The following is a 19,290-nucleotide window of genomic DNA, read 5'->3' as shown; positions in this document are numbered from 1 at the left end:
GCTGTCATCACATGGTGGGAAGAGAAGCCTTTGGAGAGAGGCTGCCCTGAGTGATTCTGGGCTCCCCATTTGTTTGCCATGTGACCGTGGGACAGGTGGTTACTGTCTCCAAGCCTCTAGCACCTCACCTATAAAATGGGGGTATTCCCATATCTGCCGAGAGTTAGAATTAAACAAGCAAGTGAGCTAAAGCATGTAGCAGCTTATAGTTTCTGTAATAGGATACTTGTAAAATGTGTTCCTCTGTTATAGGAAAAATGTATATGTAAGAGAAGTAAAATGGGGGAAAAAAAAACCCTGTGTATTTGCACAAGAGACGGTTTGAGCTTAATTTAAAATGTGCCAGGGATCCAGTATCACAAAGGCTCCATTTCCATTTCAGTGCCAAACAAAAATCTCCCCCATTCAGGTATCTCATTGTGTGGATGGTTTTCACCCAAAATGGTCCACTTAGGAGAAGGAGTGAAAAAATCGAATGTTCATTTCTCCTATTCACCCACACCCTGTCTGATAAATGACATTCCTTAAGCAAACCTGTTGCCCATGGCAACACATTCAGAAGATGGGCTGCTGGTTTCATTTCTTTGTCAGCTGGATTGGATTAGAAATGCAAGAAGGCCTTTGGACTTTTATCTACACATTAGGATGCATCTTAGTAAAAGTCAAGAAGAAAAGGTGGTTATGGTCAACCTGGGGTGGCGATGCTCTAGTTTAAGGCAGTCATGGTCAACGTGGGGTTTTGACACTCTAAGGACGTCATGGTCAACATGGGACAGTGATGTTCTAGTTTAAGGTGGTTATGGTCAACATGAGGAGTGACACTCTAGTTTAAGGTGGTTATGGTCAACCTGGGGCGGCGATGCTCTAGTTTAAGGCAGTCACGGTCAACATGGGGTTTTGACATTCTAAGGCGGTCATGGTCAACGTGGGGCAGTGACGCTCTAGTTTAAGGTGGTTATGGTCAACATGAGGCAGTGACACTCTAGTTTAAGGTGATCATGGTCAACATGGGACAGTGATGTTCTAGTTTAAAGTGATCCTGGAGCCCATACTGCGTGGCCTGTGGCTTCTGAGAAACCCTGGTGTGGTGCTCTGTTAGTTTCCTGGGGGCAGCTGTAACAAATTACCACAAACTTGGAGGCTTACAACAGTGACATTTATTTTCTCTATGGTTCTGGAGTCCAGAAGTCCCAAATCAAGATATCAGCTGGGCCATGCTCCCTTGGAAAGCTCTAGGGTGAAAGTGTTTTCTGGCCTCTTGCAGCTTCTGGTGTGGCCGGCAGTCCTTGGCATTTCTTGACTTGCAGTCGCACCACTTCAGTCTCTGCCTGCACGTGGCCTTCTCCCCTGCATGTCTGCAGCTTGTCCTCTTCTTTTTCTTCTTTTTTTTTTGAAATGGACTCTCACTCTGTCACCCAGGCTGGAGTGCAGTGGCGTGACCTCGGCTCACTGCAACCTCTGCCTGCCAGGTTCAAGCAATTCTCCTGCCTCAGCCTCCCTAGTAGCTGGGATTACAGGCATGCACCACCTCACCTGGCTAATTTTTGTATTTTTAGGAGAGACAGAGTTTCTCCATGTTGGCCAGGTTGGTCTCAGACTCCTGACCCCAGGTGATTCGCCTGCCTCGGCCTCCCAAAGTGCTGGGATTACAGGTGTCCTCTTCTTTTAATGATGCCAGTCAGTGGGTTTAGGGTCCACCCTAACCTGGTATAACCTCATCTTAATTTGCATCTTCATTTCATCTGCAAAGGCCCTATTTCGAAATAAGGTCACATTCTGATTTTCGGGGTAGACGTGACATTTTGGGGGACATTATTCATCCCACTGCGGGTACCAAGAATGAGAATTGATGTTGAGGTAGTGGCCTCTGCTTCAGTCTTTGATTCCCCCAAACTTTGCAATAAAGTGGAGCTCACCAAATCAGTCATGGGTCAGTGGGCTTGTTTTCACTGAGATACATTTCCTGGTGGACTTGACTGCTGAGAAACAACCGGACTCTGTTCCTTTGGGGCAGAGGGGACAGGGAGGGCTTGGAGAGGACAATCTGCATTTGAGTCATGGTTCTGCTGCTAACTAGAGTGTTAGCACATTCCCCTTTCTGGGCCTCAAGTTTGTGTGTAACTTGGGGTAAATGATGTCCACTTTGAGGATCTTTTAAAGACTCAGACAGTGTCTCTTAAGTACAAATGAGTACCTAGCTCACGCTAGCATTAAGAGGGGAGTGATAGCCAACATCAAATTTGTCGTTCTTTCCTGAACTCTGTTGATTGTGATTCTTTTGGTCGCAAGTGACAGAAATTCCATCAAACCAGCTTAGGCCATAGGTGTCTGTTGGCTCCCCCAACTGAAGTCATGGAATTTGCTGTAGGTGCAGCTCCAGGTGCACTAACGATGTCATCCAGGATCCCAGGTTCTTGGGCTCTGCTCTGCCTCCTGCTGCGTCATTCCCAGGCTGTGGGCTCTCATGCTGTGCTGGGGGGATGCCACCACTGTGCCAGGTCCCACATTCTTACACCACACAGCCCAGAGTCCCTTTCTTAGCTCCTAAAGAAAAACAGGAGGATCCTGGTGCTGCCTACTTCTGGCCATTGGTTCTGATTGGGTTGTGCATCCATCCCTGAAGCAATTACTGATGGGACAGGGACATTTGGGTGGCATGAGCCAATTGGGGACTGCCCTGGGAACTTGCAGTGATGTTCGTTCCACCCCTTTCCTACTGCACATGCTGAGACTGGGCGTATGGGAGAAGGGGAAATGGATGCGGGAAGGAAGCTGAGGGATGTTCCATATGGTCAGGTGAGCAGTTCCAGGAAGCTTGGGATTTCATCAGCATCCCAAGGGCAGTGAGGTAGGATCACTAAGAGCTCAGCTTGTGATCCAGGAGTAAAGTCAGTGAACTGTGAGTGTGCCTGCCTCTTGCTACGTGAGCTTGGCCAGTGTCTTAACCTCTGGGGCCTCAGGACTCTCATGCTGGCTCCGGAATGTGTTCTGCATTGGCCCTCCATCCGTTTCTAGATGCCATCTCTGCTGTTTGAGAATATTTTCTAGGAAACTTTCTTGTGATGACTGGGGCAGAAGCCCTCTGTCTCACTTACTAGGACAAGGGGGAATTGGTGCTCTTCCAGGTGGAGAATTTGGGATCCTGGAGATGTCTTGCTCGCGACGGTGCTGCCTTTTGTGGGGAGCTAGTGGAAGGCAGTGGCGGGGGCTTCACTGCAAAGCTGATACTGAGGGGCAGACAAGAACCCTCCCTTACCCGTGATGGACAAACTGTTGGTTTGCAACACCCTCCACTGCCCCTACCGATTTCCTTTGCTTTGATGTTATTATTGTTTTTTTCCCCCTCATAGCACAAATCACTCTCAATCACTACAATGTCTGCTTATTTATTATGTTTATAGCCTGCTCCCCCCACTAGCAGAATAGAAGCCCCTAGGGCAGGGCGGCTGATCTCTTTTGCTCACTAATGTTTCTCAGCACCCACTGATAGCGCTCAGCTCAGCTTGTGTTGAGTTAATGAAAGCGTGCTTGAGTGAATTAAATGAATAAACTCCTTCTGCATAATGATTTTTGCTTTGGGGTTGGCATCTACATTGGCAGTGGTGTTTTCAGCATGTTTAAAGATTCCTCCTGTGGAAGGGACAGTGCTCCTACCCATTTGGAAATTGCAACACTCGGGATTTGGGATTTGGCCCCAGCAGGTAGATGCTGGTGGATCATCACCAGGGGGAGCAGTGGGCACATTCAGCAGCTGCTTAGGAGAAACTGCATGGAGCACCCATTGCAGGGGCCAGGATATCATCCTGGCAGATGGAAACAGCCTTTTGTCTTCCAAAGAAAGGTGCCTCAGAGAGCTCTTAAGTACAAATTAGTACCTAGCTCACAACTAGCACATAAGAGAGAGGTGATACCTCCGGCACGTTTTTTGTTCTTTCCTGAACTCTATGTCAATTGGGATTATTTTGGTTGCAAGTGATGGAAATTCCACATCAGAACTGTAGCACCGTGGTACGTGGCTGGAAAACCTCTCAGTCTGGAATCTAGGAGTAACATTTCCTTTCTTCTCTCATCTCTATGTTATTTTTTCAGTTTTTAGTGGTCTTCTTTTAAAATAAAATAGCCTCGTGTTACCTAGGGGCTAGAAGAGATTAACAGTGGCAGTGAACACTGATGGCAGGCTTGCGATATGCTAGGCACTGTACCAAATTCTTCTCATGGTTGCTCTAAAGCTCCTCAACAGTTAGACAGAGTTGGTTCTAAAGTCTTCCTATTGTCCACATTTTACAGAGACAGAAGTTGAGTCAGAGAGGTGGCCCAACCTGCCCATGGTCATATGGTCAGAGTTGCGGGGTGGGCGGGATTTTAGCCTGCTTCTCTCTGCTATCAGAAGAGGGCCCTTCACCTGAATTCTCTGCTGTGGCAGTCTGTGTCTGAAATCAAGGTTTATGATTTAGAAGTAAGAGCTTTGGATTGTAATCCACTGAAATGTAACTTGCTACGTGAGTGAGCTGAGCAGGAGGAGCCTTTGCATCTGTTTCCTTGCAGCTGCTGCAACAAATAATCTCAAACTTGATGGCTTAACATGACAGAAATGTGTTCCTATACAGTTCTGGAGGCCAGGAGATTGAAATCAAGGTGTCTGCATGCCCACACTTCCCCCTAAGGCTGTGGAAGAGGATCTTTCCCAGCCTCTTCCTGATGCTGGTGTTGCTGGCTGACCTTGAGTTCCTTGGCTTGAGGCTGTGTCCCTCCAGCCTCTGCCTCTGTCCTCACACGGCCTTCCCCTCTGTGTCTCCCTTCTCCTCTCATAAGGACACCAGTCATAAGGGCCCACCCTGCTCCAGGATGACCTCATCCTAACTAATTGCACCTGCAGTTACCCTCTTTCCAAATAAGGTCCCATTCTGAAGTTCCAGGAAGGCCATGGGTCTTGGGGGCCTGCTATTCAACCAGGACAGTGCCTTCACTGGAGCATCCAGAAAAAGCCAGAGTGGATGACCTGGGGCTGACCCTTCCTCTGCATACTTTTTTTGGTGTGGTTCCTCACTGTCACCCGGCCCACTGTGTTGAGCCTGTGTCCTTTCTGACACTCCCCCGTAGGAAGGCTGGACAAGACAGGGCTGGGGGTGAACTGAAGATTAAGTTCAGGTTTGTACGTGGAGAGGCTGTGGTCCCTCCGAGATCCAAGCAGAGGTGTCAGGCAGCCAGCTGGTTCTGTGATTGTGGAGCTCAGAGAGAAGCCAGGGCTGAGGCGTGTGTTTAAGATCTGCTGCATATGTGGGGTTGATACCGTCGGGGAGGACCTGGCTGCCTGGGAGAGGATATAGAGTGAGAAGAGGCCCGAGCCTTGGAAACTCCAGGCTTCAATGAGAGCCAGAGCAAGACAGTCTATAAAGAAGATAGAAACTGGGAAGTGGCCTTGGGGAGAGGGAGCAGGAGGTCGTGAGTCTGGGAGTGGGTGACGGAGTCAGGGCGGGAGGACAATGTTGTCCGGTGGGTTCGGTGGCCAGGAGAGCACTGGTGACCTTGGCAGGAGCTGTCTGGTGGTGAGGGTTGGGGAGCTGTGGCCAGGCAGGAGAGGGTCAATGACTGAGAGGGAGACACGGTCCTGGAGACGGAGAGAGAAGCCAGCTCTGCCAAGAAGCTGAGCTGCAGAGGCCTGGCTGGGGGCCGGCAGTGTTTTATTGTATCTCATTAAAGTGAGAGAGACAGGAGCATACACTGATGTCAGTATGCATGTCAGGTTGAATATGTATGTGCTTCAACCGTTAGCTCTGTCTCCTCTGTCTTGTGGGAGTGACGGGGAACAAGCCCTGGGCTGCGGGCTATGCTTGCTCTGAGTCTGGAGTTTACTGAATTCAGTTGACCCAGGCCCGAGACACTGCTTTGACCTTTCCCTGGGCCGAAGGCCCCAAATGGGGGAGAGATTTCCTTGGTCATGAGCCCCTAGGGCTGACTGCTTATTCTTTCTCCTTTTCAGATGGATGAGATCAAAGGGAAAGACCGTGTGATTCTGGCCTTGGAGAAGGAACTTGGCGTGCAGGCTGGGCAGACCCAGAAGCTGCTTCTGCAGAAAGAGGCTTTGGATGAGCAGCTGGTTCAGGTCAAGGAGGCCGAGCGGCACCACAGTAGTCCAAAGAGAGAGCTCCCGCCAGGGATCGGGGACATGGTGGAGCTCATGGGCGTCCAGGTGAGGGGCAGCAGCTTGTGCCAGCCTCAGGCTGGTCCTCCACCCCACCCATTTACATGGCATTCTTCTGGTCAGCCACAGAGGACACTGAGGTAGCATGTATTCACTCATTCATTCATTCACTCAGTATTGGAGGGGATGTTATAAGTTCTTTGTGCTGGACGCTGTGTGAGGTGCCGGTGCGTGGTGGCCTTTGTAAGAGATACGGGGTGGGAGGGGCCTGACCACAAGGTCCCCAGGGAGCCACGGAAGGGTTTGAAGTCTCAGTGGCCATCTAGATGGAGTCTTCCGCAGATGTGCAGTGGGCTTGGGTGTTCCCCACCTTGCTGTGTGGCATGTGGGCCCCTGAATAAGGATCTCACCCATTATGTCATGTGAATTTTCTAAGAAGGCTCCACACAACTTCTTCAAAGTACATTTACGTCCTGACTTTTTTTTTTTTTTTTTTTAGGATCAACATATGGACGAGCGAGATGTGAGGCGATTTCAACTAAAAATTGCTGAACTGAATTCAGTGATACGGAAGCTGGAAGACAGAAATACGCTGTTGGCAGATGAGAGGAATGAACTGGTAAGTAGCCCCGAGAGACAGGCGGTGCCTCATAGGGTGCAAGGAAGGGGCCCTGAGTCCCTGAAACATGCCCTGCACAGAAAGTTAATGCAGAAGCCTTCTGGTTCTCTGAACTTTGCTTCTTACTTCTTTTCGATTAAAAATCTAACACATGCTCATTGAAGAAATCTCTTACTGCCATTTGTTTTTGTAGGAACTTATCTTTAGCAAACAACTGGAGAAGTTCCATGAGAAGCGTGGAGAGGATGTTCATTGCAGTGTTGTTTATGTTAACAACCCAAACTGAAAAAAATCAACAATTAAAAAACCAAAAAACCCAGTTGTTCAATACTAAAGCATAGGGAAGAGTGATTATGGAATATTTATACAATGAATTCTAGACTGTCATTAAGATTGATGATGGAGACCCTATTTAATTGAAATGGAAACGTGTTCATAGTAAATTAAATGAAAAATGCATTTTACAGAACAATAATACATTGTCATCATCTTCAATATTAGAAATTATTATTATTATTTTTTTTTTTGAGACAAAGTTTCACTCTTGTCGCCCAGGCTGGAGTGCAATGGCACGATCTTGGCTCACCGTAACCTCCACCTCCTGGGTTCAAGCGATTCTCCTGCCTCAGCCTCCCGAGTAGCTGGGGTTACAGGCATGTGCCACCATGCCTGGCTAATTTTGTATGTTTAGTAGAGACAGGGTTTCTCCATGTTGGCCAGGCTGGTCTTGAACTCCTGACCTCAGGTGATCTGCCCCCCTCAGCCTCCCAAAGTGCTGGGATTACACACATGAGCCACCACGCCTGGCTAGAAGTTATTCTTTTAGGTGGTGTAATTATGGGTAATTTTAATTTGTGCTTATGTATTTACTTTTTTGCATAAAATTTTATATACTTGTAAACTAAAACTTATACATTAATTTTAAAAATAATGAACATGGACTTCTGGTTAAAAAAGAAATCTCCAGTAAAAATAGCAATTTCATGAATATGTTTACATTTCCTGGATAACAGCAAAACTAATTTTTATGTAATGGCAGTTGATACATCAACTTCTTGACAGATGCCTCATAATTTTTATGTTTATTCTAATTTTTATTATGAAGAGAAGTATATCCACAGAATATTTGAAAACAATGAGTGGTGAAAAGTGTCCGTAAGTATCACCTCTTCACAACTTTAATAGGATCAAAATAAATTTACTTCCTTCCAGTATTTTTAAAGGTTTTTTTTTTTGGCTTTAATCAGACTGTACATCTAATATTATGTCTCTACTCTTCATTTAAATATTTATAAGCTCATAAATACTCATGAGCTGCATAGTTTACTGAGTGGATTAGGAAAAAACACAGGCTTCTGGAAACATGTCAGATCAGACTGAAGTAGTTAAAAGTAGAAACTAATAAGTTTGCCAACGCTTCAATCTTTTTTTTTTTTTTTGAGGTGGAGTCTTGCTCTGTCACCCAGGTTTGAGTGCGGTGATGTGATCTCAGCTCACTGCAACCTCTGCCTCCCGGGTTCAAGTGATTCTCCTGCCTCAGCCTCCCAAGTAGCTAGGATTACAGGCACCCGCCAACACACCCGGCTAATTTTTGTATTTTTAGTAGAGATGGGGTTTCACCATGTTGGCCAGGCTGGTCTTGAACTCCTGACCTCAAGTGATCTGCCTGCCTCAGCTTCCCAAAGTGCTGGGATTACAGGCGTGAGCCACCGCGCCTGGCCTCAATCTTAAAATCATGAGGTAAATACTGCTAGTTTGGAGTGGTTCTTAAATGTTCTTAATGTTTAAATAAATGCCTTAAAACTCACCAAGAGACTTTGTTTTATTTTATGGATATGAATTGGGATTTTTTTCCCTGCTGTGTATTGTTCTGCAACTTGCTTTTACCACCTCATTGATCAGTTACATCACTCCCCATCAGTGCTTAGAGATCTGTCTTTGTCTTTTTACCAGCGGCTTGGTAGTCCATTGTGTGGATATACCATGGTCTGTTCAACTCTCTTCCCAGTGGTGGATCTTTAGGCTGTTGCCGCTTTCTGGATTTCTCTGAGGTGCCACATGCCTCTAATCTCAGCACTTTGGGAAGCCAACGTGGGAAGATTCCTTGAGCTCAGGAGTTCCAGCCCAGCTTGGGCAGCATGGCAAAACCCCATCTCTAAAAATACAAAAAAATTAGCTGGGTGCAGTGGTGCACACCTGTAGTTCCAGCTACTTGGGAGGCTGAGGTGGGAGATCGCTTGAGCCCAGGACGTCAAGGCTGCAGTGAGCTGAAATCACGCCACGGCACTCAAGCCTGGGTGACGAAGTGAGACCCTTTGTCAAAGTGACACATGTCATTTTACCTACCTTCTGTCTCAAAAAAAAAATGCCACGTAGAAGATACATATGGGTCTTTACTGACTTTACATAAAGGTTCAAGTCAGTAAAGAGACGTATGTATCTTCTACGTGGCATTTTTTTGGGGGGGCGGTAGGTTTCTAGAAGTAGAATGCATGGGTCACATGGTACATTTTATATTTCAACCTATACCATCAGAATATTTTATCTTAACATTTACAGCCTGGGGAGTAAACGCAGGGGTCTAGAGTCAGTCCCTTGTGTTTGATTCTTGGTGAACTCAAACCACCAATCTTTGCAAAAGTGCAAAGCATTCTTGGCACTTTCTTTGTGAAGTTGGGCCCATTGCCTCCTCTCTTTGGGCTCAGGTTCTTTGTCTATAAAATGCGGATGGGGAAGGTGGCCCCTTCACATGTGTTGGCTGTGCCTGTGGTTATCATGATATTGATAGATATTTAAGTTGTTTCTAATTCTTTCCATGAAAATAACACTGGGAGACTACCACTATGAATTCAATTCTCACCCTGTGCCTAGGAGACAGGAGCTGCCATGATTCTCATTTGATAGATGAGGAAACTGAGGCTGAGAACTTGCCCATTGTCATGCAACTAGCAAACAAATGTGTCATCCAGGACACTGGCCTCAGAAGGGGTCCTAACTGGGTTGAGTCTCTGCTCACCTCGGTGCTGTGACCTCGGCCGTCCGTCGTCAAGTTGTCTGAGCCTCTGTGTCTGTTTCCAACCACAGCTGAAACGCTCGCGAGAGACCGAGGTTCAGCTGAAGCCCCTGGTGGAGAAGAATAAGCGGATGAACAAGAAGAATGAGGATTTGTTGCAGAGTATCCAGAGGATGGAGGAGAAAATCAAGAACCTCACGCGAGAAAACGTGGAAATGGTGAGCTGTGGACCCCTTGGGCCCAGCCCTGACACTCCCTTCTCTGTCTGGGATTCTTCAGCCCTGAACCTCCCGATTCACATGTTCTGGGTCACACCTGCTGCCCACCTCCCCACGAAGCACCAGGCACAGTGTCAGTCACAGATGTCTCTCCTTTCTCTCCACCTGTCTCACATTCGCTATGCTGTGGGTGTTTGTGCCCAGAGGGAGTCAGACAGCTGTGTCCTTAAACACATCCCCCATTCTCTCTGAGCCTCTGTTTCTTCATGCATAAAATGGGAATGAAAATATCAACATTGGAGGATCATCAAGAGGATAAAATAACAGCATGTAAAGACCTCACAGGGAACGGGCCCAGAGGACACCCAGCAAGTGAAAGCCGTTACAATGATCGCTGGCCGTGCTCTGCAGAGGGGTTTCTCCTCCAGCTAGGATGCCTGGTGTTTGTGGTCAGGGCGGGTGTCTTGTATTTGACAGTTTACAGAATGATTTCAGGTTCATTGTTCAGAGTAGTATCAACCCCCACTTTACAGCTGGGAAGACGGAGGCTCTGTCACCACACATGCTCTGCTGTCTGCACTGTAGCAGATGCAGGTGTGTGTGTGTGTGTGTGTGCGTGTGTGTGTGTAATTGCTGTTGTGTGAAGTCCTCTCCTTCCCCTGCCTTCCCCTCCCAGGTTTCTAGGCTCATTTCAAATGTCGTCTTCCACCCCCAGGCCCTGCGCATCCCTTCCTGTCAGCAGTGTGCATGGTCAGCCCCACCTTGGGCTTGGCTTTGGTCTGCCCTGTCCCCTCTTCCAGCACAGGACAAGGTGGCCACGTATTAGTCCATTTTCACACTGCTGATAAAGGCATACCTGAGACTGGGTAATTTATAAAGAAAAAGAGGTTTAATGGACTCACAGTTTCACGTGGCTGGGGAGGCCTCACAGTCATGGCAGAAAGCTGAAGGCACATCTTACTTGGCAGCAGACAAGAGAGATTGAGAGCCAAGTAAAAGGGGAAACCCCTTATAAAAACATCAGAGACTTATTCACAACCACGAGAATAGTATGAGAGAAACCACCACCATGATTCAATGATCTCCCACCTGGCCCCTCCCACAACACATGGGAATTCTAGGAGCTGCAATTCAAGATGAGATTTGGGTGGGGACACAGCCAAACCATATCAGGCCATCATCTCTTTCATCCTCCCGTCCATCCTTCTGTCCCTGCACCCCTGAGCTCCACTCCAGCACTGTCCCTAACAAACATTGTTGGCGGGTAACCCTGTGGTGGTCTGTCTCCCTGTGGCTGCAGAAAGAAAAGCTGTCAGCGCAGGCGTCTCTGAAGCGGCACACCTCCCTGAATGACCTCAGCCTGACGAGGGATGAGCAGGAGATCGAGTTCCTGAGGCTGCAGGTGCTGGAGCAGCAGCACGTCATTGACGACCTCTCACTGGTACATCTAGCACAGCTGGCGCGGCTGCCCCTGGCAGGGGTGGCACCAGCTGACATGGGTGTCAGGAACGGGCGTTGGGGCTCAGGGTGATGCTGCTGAGCTGGGTCAGGGTCAGGCAGTGCTGACTTTGGGACTCACCAAGCTCACCCTGGTGTGCACATTCCTGCTTCATTCTGCCACTAAGCAGCCTTGGCTTAAATGAGATCACTGGTACTTGGGGACAGTTTCCATGGCTACCCTTTTCTCACATCTTCTCCCTAGCTTGCTGCGGTTGAGAAGCATCAGTTTTAAGGATGTCTTTTGGCCTTTAGAGACTGGGCATGATCTGTTCCAGAGAAGGCTTTTTGTTTGTTTGTTTGGTTGGTTGGTTGGTTTTTAGCTTAGCAGTTGCAGACTGTGAGTTTAGGCCCACAAACTTGAACCTTATAACCAGACCAGCACCTTACTAAGACTGCCTGTGTGAGTTTTGGACGTGTATATGGGGCGTGCATCTATCAAAGGGGGTTGAGTATGTCCTAAGCGGTGGAGAATTGCATCCAGAGAATTCCACAGCTCTCTGTGAAAGGAACTTCGGCAACAGGCAGAGAACACCTGCAGGGAGCTTTAGTTGGATCTTAGAAGTAGAACGTGTTCTGCTCACCGAAGTGGGTGTGTGATGGTTCCATGCACTGGTTTTCAAAGAATAGAAAAGCTAGTGATCAAAATTCTAGAAAAGGCTTTGATTATAATTTTCATGTTCATTTTGCCTGCCTCCATCTCCCTCTACCTCTTTAACTTCTCTCTTTCTTCCTTTCACCCATCCATCCATCCATCCACCCACCCATCTGTCCACCCATCCATCCATCCACTCACCCATTCTTTCATCCTTCCATCCACTTATCTATGCATACATCTATCCATCCATCCATCTTTGCTTCATTACACAAAAGACTCAACGCAGCTTAGGATGAAAAATATATTTCAGTGAAATAACAATAAAGTCAAAAGGTGGATAATAAACTCTCCCTGTAGCTCTCAGTTCAGAGAAGCAGCCATCACTTGGGCACTTAGAACTTGAACTAGCCATGCCTGGTGCGGATGGGCAGGCCCAGCTCCCTTTGAGAGCCAGTGGCTTTGGTTCGTGAGATGTGAGGCTGGCTGGAAATGCCAACCGTTGTGTTTCCTTCTAGGAGAGAGAACGGCTGTTGCGCTCCAAAAGGCATCGAGGGAAAAGTCTGAAACCGACCAAGGTGAGCCGGCGAGGGTGCACCTGCCCTGCCTTGCCGCTGTGTCACGGATCTGCAGGGCAGATGGGTCGTGGAGTGGGGAGGTTTTACAGAGGGGTCCTGAAGCAGACACACACATCTCTGCATGCCTGATGATGAAAAGCCTGTCATCACCGTCTCTCAAAGCAACATAAATATGGCCGTGTCATGTGACCCAGTTATTGTAATTTATTCATGGAAAACTTCCTGATGTATTCTCCACTTAGGCTTCAGGGTATATTCACCCAAAATTAAAAACATAAATACTTAAACCTTTTGAAGGATTTAAGGGACATTCAGAGTTGGTTTATATGAGAGCATATCCTGTTGTGAAAAAATCAGGAGCTTTGTGTTTTTCTGGAATCATGCAGAACTGTAGTCTTTTTTGGAAAATATAGGTCTTTTGCTATTTCCTAGTAACAGTGTCTGAAGGAGCTGGGCTTATAAAATTCAAATGCCCACAGGGACCAATCTGGAATGTAAAGAGCACACTGGAGCTGATACCAAAAAAAAAAAAAAAAAAAAAAAAAAGCATAGTTTGCCTTTAAACCTGTAAACCTATTTTTGGCTTCCACAAAGACACAGTTCTCCTCTCTATTTTTTTGTTTGTTTGTTTGTTTGTTTGTTTGTTTTTTTAGACAGAGTCTCACTCTGTTGTCCAGGCCAGAGTGCAATGACACCATCTCGGCTCACTGCAAACTCCACCACCCAGGTTTAAATGATTCTCCTGCCTCAGCCTCCCGAGTAGCTGGGACTACAGGCACATGCCACCACGCCGGGCTAAATTTTGTATTTTTAGTTGCGGCAGGGTTTCACCATTTTGGCTAGGCTGGTCTTCTCTCCTTTTTATTGAACACAAGTGCCCCGTTTGGTTTATCTTTTGATCGAGATGTGGTTATAGAGAAATATTTCTCATCTGTAAGGGAAACAGCTGTGCAAATGTGATAGTGAATGGCCAAAGACATGTGGTCTTGGTGTCAGGGTGACAACAGGGAATGGTGGGGACTGTGGCAAACTGGGCCCTGAATCCTGGTTGCTATAAGAAGGTGGACCGATGGCATCAGATAGTCCAGTTTTTCAAGAGAAATATAAATCCTTATGTGTTAGCTTCCTAGGGCTGCCTTAACAAAGTACCACAAAATCAGTGGCTTAGAGCCACAGAAAAAGGCCGGGCACAGTGGCTCATGCCTGTAATTTCAGCACTTTGAAAGGCCGGGGTGGGTGGATCACTTGAGCCCAGGAATTTGAGATCAGCCTGGGCAACACAGCAAGACCCTGTCTCTACAAAAAATTTAAAAAAATAGCTGGATGTGGTGGCACCTGAAGTCCCAGCTACTTTGGAGGCTGAAGCAGGAGGACTGCTTGAGCCCAGGAGGTCAAGGCTGTAGTGAGTCATGATTTTGCCACTGAGCTCCAGCCTCAGTGACAGAGCAAGACCCTGTCTCAAAAAAAAAAAAAAAAAAAAAAAAGGAAAGGAAACGTATTATCTTACAGTTCCAGAGGCCAGAATGCTGAAATTAAGATGTCGGTAGAGCCACGTTCCCTCCCTCTAAAACCTGTAGCAGACCCTTCCTTTCCTCTTCCTAGCTTAGAGTGGTTTCCCAGCAATCTTTGGTGTCCTTGGTTTGCAGCTTGAACTCCAATCTCTGCCTTCATTGTCAGTGACATTCTACCTGTGTGTCTCTGTGGCTTCACGTATAAAGCCACCACTCATGCTGGATTAGGAGTCCACCCTACTCCAACGTGACCTCATGATAATTTAACTACATCTGCGATGATCCTATTTCCAAATAAGTCACATTCTGAGGTACTGGGATTAGGACCTTAACCTGTCTTTTTGGGGGGATACAGTTTAATCCATAACACGTTACTTTATGTGAAATTGAAGGATTTAAATGCTGGATTTTAAATGTCTGTAATTTTAAATGTCCGAATACAGGTTGAACATCCCTAATCCAAAATCCAAAAATCCGAAATCCAAAATGCTCCAAAATCTGAAACTTTCTAAGCACCAACATGAGGCCAGGGAAATTTCACACCTGGCCTCATGTGACAGGTTGCAGTAAAAACACTGTCAAAACTTTGATTCATGCACAAAATTATTTAAAATATTATATACAATTCCCTTCAGGCTATGTATTATATATAAAGTGTATATGAAACAAATGAATTTCATGTTTAGACTTGGGTCCCATCCCCAAGATACCTTATTCTGTTTATGCAAATATTCCAAAATCTGAAAAAACATCCAAAATTCCTTCTGGTTCCAAGCATTTCAGATAAAGGACACTCAGCCTGTAAAATATATACCTGTGGGCCACATAAAATATATCTATGGGTGCAATTTGGCTCCCAGGCTGCCTCCTGGTGGCCTTTACTGCAGCGTTCAGGTAATGCCCTTAGAGTGGCCTGGCTCATTGATGATTTGCTAGGTCCTGGATTCTCAGATGAGTGGGTATTTATACAATCTCATTGAATTCTCACAGCCACCCCATGTAGTTGGTATTATTTTTTCAATTTTACAGCTACAGAAGACATATATATATGAAATATAGAAAAAACTCAGAGAAAAATTAAATTGACAAGGCTGAGTTTCAAACTCAAGTCTGAGACTACAAGGCCCAAGCTTTTCCCACCAAGCCAAGTCGAACACGGGGCAAATTTCTGCACATTGACATTAGAAACTCAGAAATAGGAAGTGGTTTGAGTAGAACTTGTCTATATTTATTTGTTTGTTTGTTTGTTTATTTTATTTTTTATTTATTTACTTATTTTTTTGAGATGGAGTTTTGTTCTTGTTGCCTGGGCTGGAGTGCAATGGCACAATCTCGGCTCATTGCAACCTCTGCCTCCCAGGTTCAAGCGATTCTCCTGCCTCAGCCTCCCAAGTAGCCGAGATTACAGGCCTGTGCCACCATGCCCGGCTAATTTTGTATTTTTAGTAGAGACGGGGTTTCTCCATGTTGGTCAGGCTGGTCTCAAACTCCTGACCTCAGGTGATCCACCCGCCTCAGCCTCCCAAAGTGCTGTGATGACAGGTGTGAGCCACTGCGCCTGGCCTATATTTAAATATATACTTCTATAGAAGACATAGAACCACATTATAGAATATCTGGGAAATAAAAAGTGATCTATCACCGCGGTGTCTCCCCGGCACATTGGTGTTGCTGTTTTAATTCATTTCCCCAGCTGGAACTGCGGTATACACATTTGCACCCTGGATTTTATTTAACATTAGACTGCAAGCCTTTATCCTGTGATAGCTGTCATTGTAAATGTAAATTTTTATGGCTACATAATCTGTTGAGGAGATGGACCATAAACGGGTTTACTGTTCTACTATTGTGGGGCACATTGCTTTCAGCTCCTCAGCCCTATGAATGATGCTGCAATAGCTGTGCTTCTGTTTACACAGACAGCTCTTTCTGGCCCAGCTCTATTTTATTCCCTGACTGTTGAACATGTCATTAAGTGACTGTACCATTATTTAGCTACCCTTTCCCCTACCTTTGGACTTGCTGTTTCTGTAAATGTCGCCACAGCAACCAGCTTTTGTCTGGAAAGCTGTGTCCATAATCAGAATAGTTTCCATGCATAGATTCCCAGAAGTTGAAATGTGGCTCAGAGGGTGAGAAGGCTTTGAGCAGAGACCATCGCGCCCACCCCACCCCACTGCCTCATGGAAGAGTTGCACCATTCTGCACAGCTGCTGGGAGTGTGCGTAACAGCCATTTTCACCATGGGACATATGTTTAAAAGGCACAAATCTAAAGACTGTGCAGTTTGTCCCATTAATGGGATGTGCTGTGGCGTTACACACCCCATAGAGCTTCCACGTGGGGTTTTGAAAAATCCATTGTTGAGCCAAGAATTTATTTTTAAAGTCTATATCAGAATGCCTGGAATTAAACAGAGGTTTCTTTTTCCCCCGTCCCCCATCTTCCTGACTTCTTTCTTTCTTTCTCTTTCTTTCTTTCCTTCTTTCTTTCTTTCTTTCTTTCTTTCTTTCTTTCTTTCTTTCTTTCTCTCTCTCTTTCCTTCCTTCCTTCCTTCCTTCTTCTTTCTTTCTTTTTTCTTTTTCTTTTTTGAGACAGACTTTTTGCTCTTGTTGCCCACACTGGAATGCAATGGCATGATCTTGGCTCGCTGCAATCTCCACCTCCCAGGTTCAAGTGACTCTCCTGCCTCAGCCTCCCAAGTAGCTGAGATTACAGGCATGTGCCACCACGCCTGGCTAATTTTGTATTTTTAGTAGAGACGGGGTTTCACCATGTTGGCCAGGCTGATCTCAAACTCCAGACCTCAAGTGATCCACCTGCCTCAGCCTCCCAAAGTGCTGGGATTACAGGCATGAGCAACTGCAACTGGCCATTCTTCCTGATTTCTGAATGTGTTTATGGGAGGAGAAATTCACAAAGGGTTAGAATTGAATCGTGATTTGCTACATTGCCTGTACAACAGGCAAGGACAGGGGCTGTGTCTGTCCTGCCCACTGTGGCCTGTTCATTGCCTGGCACAGAGTAGGTATTGACTAAATAGTCCCTAAATAGTTGTTGGCTAAATAAGCGAATTGCCTTTACTGGAAAAATGTACTTGTATGACACTGGATTGTTGCAGAAGAACGGTGATGTGTGGTCACTTTAATGAAGATAGTTCCGTGTCATTAGGAGGCCGAATTTGGGGATCTGTGTAGAAACTTTCCTGAGTGGGTTTAGGGTCTTTTCTATTCACTGTTTCCTGGGCCCACCAGCATTTTTTCTTTTTCTCAAGATTCAGTGTAGACTTCCGTGTGGACCAAGTTTTCTCCCATGTTCCTACTTAATCCTGGCATTGTGCAGGGCTGGATTGAATTGATACTTGGATCCATCGGGGCCCAAGCAGGTTTTGTAATCCAGGGTTGCCTTTTAGGCCTAAGAAGCTTCTCTTTCTTCTCTACCACAGGCCACAGGCATTCAGTACACTTGGCTTTCTGTATCTGTGGGTTTCACATCCGTGGATTCAACCAACCTCTGGTTGAAAACCTTCAGGAAAAAAAAATGGATGGTTGCATCTCTACTGAACATATACAGACTTTTTTACCTTTTCTTTTTGTTTTGAGATAGAGACTCACTCTGTTGACCAGGCTGGAGTGCAGTGGTATGCTCTTGGCTCACTGCAACCTCCACCTCCTGGACTTTTTTTTCCTTTTCATTATTCACTAAACAATACAGTCTAAAACTAGAGTCATGCATTCCTAAACAACAGGGACACATTCTGAGAAATGCGTCATTAGGCGACTTTGTCATGCCAACATCATGAAGTATACTTGCACAAACCCAGATGGTCTAGCCTCCTACACACCTAGGCTATTCAGTCTAGCCTGTGGCTTCTAGGCTGCAAGCCTGTGCCGCATGCTACTGTACTGAATACTGTAGGCAGTTGTAATCCAATGGTATTTGTGTATCTAAACATAGAAAATGTACAGTAAAAATACAGTATTATGATCTTATGGGACCGTTGTTGTATACTGTTGAGGATTGAGATGCTGTTATGCTGCACATAGCTGGGTTTACAGGGCATCTGCATTGCATTAGGTACGATATTATAAGTAATCTAGTTAAAGTGTACAAGAGGATGTGCGTAGGTTATATGCAAGCACTACACCAATTTGTATAAGGGGCTTGAGCAGCCATGGATTTTAGTATTCGTGGGAGGTTCTAGAACCAGTCCCCCATGGATACCGCAGGATGACTAGACTAGTTTCTTTTTCCCCTGAAATGCCCCCATCACTCTCTGTCCATCACACATGGAAGTGTTTTAACACTTTGCCAAAGGCTTTGCTTGACAGAGTACTGTGGTGAATGCATTGAAAGTTCCAGAACTTTCCAGAAATCTGACAGCCCCATCCCTGCTCCCCAGCTCCTGACTTTCTGTCAGAAAGACCCTAGCAAACCTCCCTGGACTCCCTGCAGGAGGGTGCCTCCAGTCCACTCCCACACCCCAGCTTGCAGAAGATGCAGTCAGGGCAGAGCCTTGCAGAAGATGCAGTCAGGGCAAAGCAGAGGGTGTCCACCTTTGTCTTCCCGGAGCGTTTGTGTCCCTGAGGGCCATGACTCTGTCTTACTGGGCCTGTCCAACAGTCCCCTTATGGGATCTCCTCCAGGGACAAGATTGGTGTCGATCGTCTCATTTCCCAGGGAGCCTGCTGGTTCAGCGTGGGCTCACGTTAGCCCCAAAGGAGAGGTTGGGGGAGAAGGATCCTGAGTGGTTCCTCGGACTGTGCCCTGGGGACTGGGGTAGGGGGCTTGCTCAGGACCTGGGCCTCTGGCCATGTGGCAGTAAATTGTGTTGCAGGCTGTTGGAACTTGCACAGAAGCTATATCATCACAGAGTTCTAAGCATATGCATAATGGCTAAAAATCAGTACAGTTTATGCACACACCTTGGTTGAAAGAAGGATCCATCATTTTGGATAAGGTTGGGAAATTGTAGCCCCAAGCAGTATGGGAGTCAGACCCTAGCTACTAGCTGGATGGGATTGGCCAAGTCATCTAAACTCTCAGAACCTCAGTTTGATTCTTAAAATGAACATTATATCCATGGGATCTAAGGAAGCTTCTGGTTCTTTGCTTGG

General features: G+C 46.4%; 1 protein-coding gene across 4 annotated transcripts in view; it reads left to right on the top strand.

The window, feature by feature from the left end:
- JAKMIP1 (janus kinase and microtubule interacting protein 1) overlaps positions 1-19,290 on the top strand; it is a 177,091-nt gene that overhangs the window by 109,141 nt on the left and 48,660 nt on the right. For all 4 annotated transcript variants that reach the window (XM_034951926.3, XM_034951925.2, XM_057302029.1 and 1 more), the window contains 5 exons: positions 5,981-6,190; positions 6,642-6,761; positions 9,846-9,992; positions 11,293-11,433; positions 12,603-12,662. In XM_034951926.3, the coding sequence (XP_034807817.1) occupies positions 5,981-6,190; positions 6,642-6,761; positions 9,846-9,992; positions 11,293-11,433; positions 12,603-12,662 (678 nt within the window). The remainder of the gene's footprint in view (positions 1-5,980; positions 6,191-6,641; positions 6,762-9,845; positions 9,993-11,292; positions 11,434-12,602; positions 12,663-19,290) is intronic.

This window comes from Pan paniscus, chromosome 3 (assembly GCF_029289425.2).
Source record: "Pan paniscus chromosome 3, NHGRI_mPanPan1-v2.0_pri, whole genome shotgun sequence".
Lineage (NCBI taxonomy): Eukaryota > Metazoa > Chordata > Mammalia > Primates > Hominidae > Pan > Pan paniscus.
Note: the sequence above shows the minus strand (reverse complement) of the source record. Positions and strands in the feature narration are given on the sequence as shown.